This window comes from Pygoscelis adeliae, unplaced genomic scaffold, assembly GCF_000699105.1.
Source record: "Pygoscelis adeliae isolate BGI_AS28 unplaced genomic scaffold, ASM69910v1 Scaffold89, whole genome shotgun sequence".
Taxonomy (NCBI): domain Eukaryota; kingdom Metazoa; phylum Chordata; class Aves; order Sphenisciformes; family Spheniscidae; genus Pygoscelis; species Pygoscelis adeliae.
In genome coordinates this window covers 280,795-286,794 of record NW_008825559.1, presented here as the reverse complement: position 1 = coordinate 286,794, position 6,000 = coordinate 280,795, and the positions used below count along the sequence as shown (strand labels likewise).

Below are 6,000 nucleotides of genomic sequence, written 5' to 3'. Positions count from 1 at the left end.
CCGCCGCCTGATTGGTGGGTGGGGGGTGGCTAGCGCTTTCCTGATTGGCTGGTTCCTGACAAGAGGTGGGCCGGCGGAGTGGGGCCTTGCGTGGCTGGAGCTGAGGGGAGCTGGGCCTGCTGTGGGGTGTTACGGGGAGCTGGGCCTGGTACGGGGGAGCTGAGGGACGCTGGGCCTGGTATGGGGCGTTATGGAGGAGCTGGACCTGTTACAGGGTGTTATGGGGGAGCTGGACCTGTTACAGGGTGTTATGGGGGAGCTGGGCCTGGTATAGGGTGTTACGGGAGAGCTGGGCCTCTCCCCTTCCTCCCCCCAGCCCAGTACTTACAAGGAGGTTATTGAGAAGACAGAGCCAGCCTCGTCACGCTATGGTGAAGGAAGTGGGGCGGTGAGGAACAGTGGGTGTAAGTTGAATGGAATAAGGGAAAACAGGACATAAGGAAAAGCTTTTTCCCCATGAGGACAGTCCAGCAGTGGAGCAGGGGCCCAGAGAGGTTGTGCCATCTCCATCCTTGGAGTTTTCTAAGACCCGACTGGCCAGAGCCCTGAGCGACCTGGTGGAGGCCAAGCTGCCCCTACTCTGAGCTGGAGGTTGGGCTGGAGACCTCCCGAGGTCCTTTCCCACCAGAATTATTCTGTGATTATGACAGGACTCAATATCAATTCAGATATATTAAAGAACCCCCCAAATGTTTGTAACAGAGAACGTAAGTGCGAAGCTGACACGGAATTTAAGGAGAGGTCTCTAATGAATAATCATTTCCTCCTCTTCCCACACATGCCTCAGCCGCCATTGGCGTGGGCACCTCAGGCGCTGCATGACCAAGAACTGAGGTGACAAAATGAACAAAAGCAGAATTGTTTTACCTAAGCCGAGAAAAATGCAGCAGTTAAATGGCATACAGAATAGGGGAACTGAATACACAAAACCTTAAATATTTGAAGTGATTTGCATAATGGAAGTATGGGATTCACACAACCCCCTGAACATACTAGTGGTCTTCATAGTCTAGTGCTTTCTTGACATTCACTGTTGCCTGCAGTTCATCTTCAAAGAAGAATTTGTAAAAGCTTTCTTGAACTTGTTTATGGGGTTTTGTTACTCATATGAATGCCACATCTCTATTTTTATCTTCCTTTTTTTAAAAAAACTTTTGACCTCAATAACAGGAGGTTAATTGTGCATTGCAGAGGCTACTTCCTCTTACTGACTTTGAATTTTGCTGTGTTTCAGTTTGGCTGAATGTTTTTCTAACCTGTGGTAGAAGTGGCTAAATAGGAAGTATTTAACAAATTGGAAAATAGGAATCCAACATGTCCATTCATGATCTCTATCCTTTTGTTGTCAGTATCCCTCATTTGTGTCTTTACAAACTGAAAGTCAGTCTGTCTTCTGTTTTCCTCATGTGGCAGATTCTGCAGGTTCCTGCATATTTTTATTCTCTCTCCTGGTTCTAACTGTATTTTTTTTTTTTTTAATTAAAGATAGTGGTGATCTCTAGTTAACAGTCCCACTTATATGTATATGTATATATGCAGCATATTTCCTGTTACTTCCTATTTTGAAATTCCGCGGTATACTTGATCTGTCGTAATTTATTCTGCTGTTAAGTTTATTTGGGTTTGGATTTCATTTTTTGAAAACAGACACTTCGGTTTGGGTAAATGCTGCAGTTTAACCAAATTGCCTTCTTACTTCCTTGTCTTAGTCATTTGTGCCTTTTAGGCTGTGTTATGGTGGCCTTAACAGTCTTTCCCGAAACAAAGGATTTTATTTTCTACCCTTTAGTGTTTTAATCTTTATTACTCTGCTAATTAAAAAAGTCCTTCCTAATGGGTAGTGTCTCTATTGAAGGTTCTTAGTAAAGTTGCTCCTTGCTTCTCCAGAAGACAGAAATGAATTACATGATGGTACTTCTACTTTGAAGTTATTTGTATAATTACTTCTTGAACCAACTCCAGATTTGGAATCCTTTCTCTTTGCATTCTCTAGAGATCATTTTTTTTCATGAAAGAACACAACTTAAGATGTTCTGCAACCATTAACTTTTTACTTTAGATGCAAAGGTAGGAAACCTGTCCACTTGTAGTCGTGTATTGAAACAGACAGTATCAGTGTCCCATGCGAACTGAATGTGTTTCAGAAGTCGTTTTGAACTTTCGACGTAGTTAGAATCCAAACCCAACTATTGGTTGCTGTAAAACAAGCGGTTTGTACTGTGTGCTAATAATTTCTAAGAATATTTTGAATTTCTCTTTGGTCATGTTCTTCTGTCCTCTCCCCCAGGCCTTGAAACAGCAGCAGCAAAAGCAACAGCAGCAGCAATGCAGAGCAGGCATGCCCGTGTCGTCTAACCAGCATGTCCTTCTAAAGGCCGTCAAGGCGGGCAGTGACTCCGCACCTGCAAAATCTGGTACGTGGCAGTGACGCTCCTATGTGTTCTTCTACTGTCGTGTCTCTTTAACTTGCCTTTTATTGTTCTTAGGGGATGAGAGAAGAAAGCGCTCTTTTCATATGGCGTTCTTTTTGTTTCTGAAATAGTCTAGCTTCCATTTTCCTGGCTTTGATTTTATTAGGAATGCATTCAGTTAAGAACAGATCTTGAATAGATCTTACTGTGCCATTGTCTGGTTAAAAAGCTTCTTTCTGTGACAAGTGCCTTCCCCTATAGTTGCCTGTACACTGTGGTCAGGTACTTCTCATGGCTAAGCGAATGAGGTGGTGTTTCTCTATTTATTTTTTTCCAAAGTGGCCTCTCATTCTGTAGTGTGGCTTTCGTGTCTTGTTCCAAGGATGTGTGTTCTGATCTGAAAGATCCCCAGGAGGTTTCCAGCATTTATGCTGCATTAGAAATTAATGAGATCACTGCTCTTCTCTCGTTCACTCAACAGTGCATTAGCTCCCTTACCAGCAGCAGCATTTCACTAGTTATCATAAATTCTTGGTAGTTACTTCTAGTTAGTTTTCTCTAAATTCTTTTCAGTGTAACTGATTTCCATTATACGCTCCTGGTTCTGCAAGCATGCATGACTCAAGTTGTTTTCTTCTAGATGCAAGAAATGCCTCTGTGTTTGTATAGACTGGTTTTCATGTTGTACAAGTAAATGACTTTGTAGCCTAACGCCGTCATTATTTTATCAATCCACAATTTGTCAAGTCATCTGTAAACATCACCAGTAGTGGCTCCATACCATCTCCAAGGTCACGGAGCACCAATTTCCTTTTGTTCATACTTAGGGCAGAAATCAGAACAGTGGGCTTACCAAATCAAATCAAACACGTTTGGCCTGGTGACCCGTGTCCAACACTGCTGATAGCATGTGCATGAAGACGTGTGTAGAAGCAGGGTAGGCACATAGTAGTGCTCTCCCAGAATTAATAAGCGTGTTGTGCTCGGGGACCTCCAAAGCAAGAAGAGGTGTCTTTGTATTTCACGGACTCGGTGGGATTTTTTTCAGTGGATTTGCCTAACCTGGGGGGTGGGAATGTTGACTTTGTAAATACCTTGTGGCAAACACCGCACTGTAAAAACTACTCATTTTTGTTTGTTTTGAGCCAGGCCCCTTATACCTTTATTTGATTCATTCTAATTTGATAATTAGAAATGGCAGGCAATGAACAACTGTTGTTTCTTCAGTAACTTCTTGCTACTTGTGACTTTTGTAGACGTCTCTTTCAGTCTGAAGAGTCCTACTGTGTTTTCTCATTCCTCATATGGAAAGCTGTATGCTTTTTGCAAAAGAGAGTGAAAACTGTACTCAGGGTGCAGATGCATTCTGAGTCTGTATAGCATCATTTTGGTACTCTATATTTTGTTCATCTTTTCTTAACAAGTCCTAGCATTCAGTTTCCTTTTTTTGACCCAGACAAGAGCAAGCATTTTCGTAGAAATGTTGAGATTCTGAGACTCCTTCCTGAGTTGTCATTTTCTATTTTAGGGCCCAACAGTATGTATGTAAGGTTAGGGGAGTTCTTTTTGTACGTCACTTCATGTTTTGTACAGTGAATCATATCTGTTCTTTTATCACTCAGTCATTCATTATCATTAAGTCCTTCTGCAACTGTATTAGAAATTAATTTCACTAGTTATCATAAATTCTTGGTAGTTACTTCTAGTAAGGGGAGGGGGGTGTTGGGACCTAAGAAATAAACAGAATTTAGGTACACAGGGTTAGTATATGTGGTATGGAGCAGGGAGAGGCAGGAGCGGGATCAGCAGCATTGTGTACAAGAGGAAAAGAGGGCTGGCTTTCTGAGGCTGCGACCTCTTCCAAAAAGCAACGATCTCCTCCTCTGCTTCACAGTCCTGCTGATTCTGATCCTGCTTCACCGTCTTCTGCAACATGTACGCAGTCCCTGTCTGTTTAAGCTGCGTGTACTTCTGAAGTCCCTGCCCTGCTACCCCATCTGTTACACTAATTATCATGGATAAAATGCTGTGCTGTCAAACTCAGACACTTCTATGAGATGGAAATTCCCTCCCCCTCAATAATTACCCTGTTTTTCCATCCTTCACCCTTGATTTACTTGACTGGTCCTGATTTATCTCAGAAAGATGATGATCATGAAAATGTAACCGTTGAGGAAGACACAGCAAGAACGCTCACTCTGAAAGACTTTTGTCAGGTGTTCTCTCACAGGTGGAGTGGCTGAGACTGGCAGTCATGAAGCTTGCCCAAAAAAAGGGAAAGAAAGCAATCAGATCACAACAAAATTACATCTCCGATCCCAAATCCTAAGCTCTTTGCAGTCTTCTTAAAAATGACTTTTTGGTAAAGCCTGATAACATGGGTAATACCAAACCGCTACAGAACGAGGGTGTGCCTTCATTATTCTTATAGCATCTATTAACCTGATTCCAGTCCCAAAACTCCTTCCCCTTCCAAACAGTCAGTCGTTCAGCCAACAAGCCTGTGCTTAGAGCAAGAAGCAACTGCATGTGGAGAGAGAAGCTGCATCTCTGCTACTGAGTTAATCATTGCCAAAGTACTGGGCACAAGAACTGGAACTCAGTCAATCCATTCCGCTAAATTCCCTGACATAGCTTTGGCTCAGGACAAACTAGCAGGCTCCTAGGCAATCCTTGGCGTTCAGCACAGGCCAAACATCGTTCCCTGCAGGCAATTTGAACGTGGCCAACCCCGCCTGGGGGAGACAGAAAGGGTAAGGATGTGAACACGGCCAGTTTGTGCCAGTTGTTCTTAGAGCCAGGGGAATGCCCGATGTCACCGTTCTGTTTACTGGTGTAGAAGTAGCCAGAGAGGATTACACAACAGCAGTAAGACAATATTAGCATGAAAAACATTTTGCTCTTGCATATTCTTGGTGTAATTACATGAACGTTTAGCTGAAATTCACTGATCAGGTTAAGAAATTCCACAGAGCCATCAGAAACTAGGCCTAGGAGTGAGTACCCTTGGGAGCACATCTAGTCCACATCCTTTCCTCAGGGCAGGGTCTATGATGCATTCCTGACAGATGTTTTCTTCAGTCTGTTCTGAGAGATGCCATCGATGCAAACACCAAAAACTCCCAGCAAGTCTTGCCCTTCCTGCTGTGTTAACTTCATCCGTAAAATGTTTTTCTTAGCCTCTAATCAGAATGTTTTCTTGCTTCCTTGGGTTTACACCCAAGATTTCCTGTCCTATCCACCATGGACACAGAGTGCAGGTTATTTGATTTCTTCTCCCTACTGCCTTTTACATAATTGGAGATGTTTCCTCATCTCATGCTGATTTTCTTTAGTATAAAATTCTTTGTGTTCTAGTGTGTTTGTTTACTCTCACTTTCCAAATAGCTCTAAACAAATCCAAACCAAAACTAGACCAATCTGTCCTGGCTTGCTGGTTATATACTGCTGGAATGTTTCTTGTAACATCTGTTCAGACATATGCAAGGTTGCGGCTGTGCGCCGTATATCCGATTGAAAGGAACAGGCATATTTATCAGCTGTACTTCATGCATCATTTAATAGCAGAGTAAGTATTTAACAGTTGATG

General features: G+C 42.8%; 1 protein-coding gene across 1 annotated transcript in view; it reads left to right on the top strand.

Annotated features, from left to right (window-relative positions):
- ASXL2 (additional sex combs like transcriptional regulator 2) overlaps positions 1-6,000 on the top strand; it is a 51,028-nt gene that overhangs the window by 26,839 nt on the left and 18,189 nt on the right. The window contains exon 3 of the mRNA XM_009332347.1: positions 2,288-2,414. Within this exon, the coding sequence (XP_009330622.1) occupies positions 2,288-2,414 (127 nt within the window). The remainder of the gene's footprint in view (positions 1-2,287; positions 2,415-6,000) is intronic.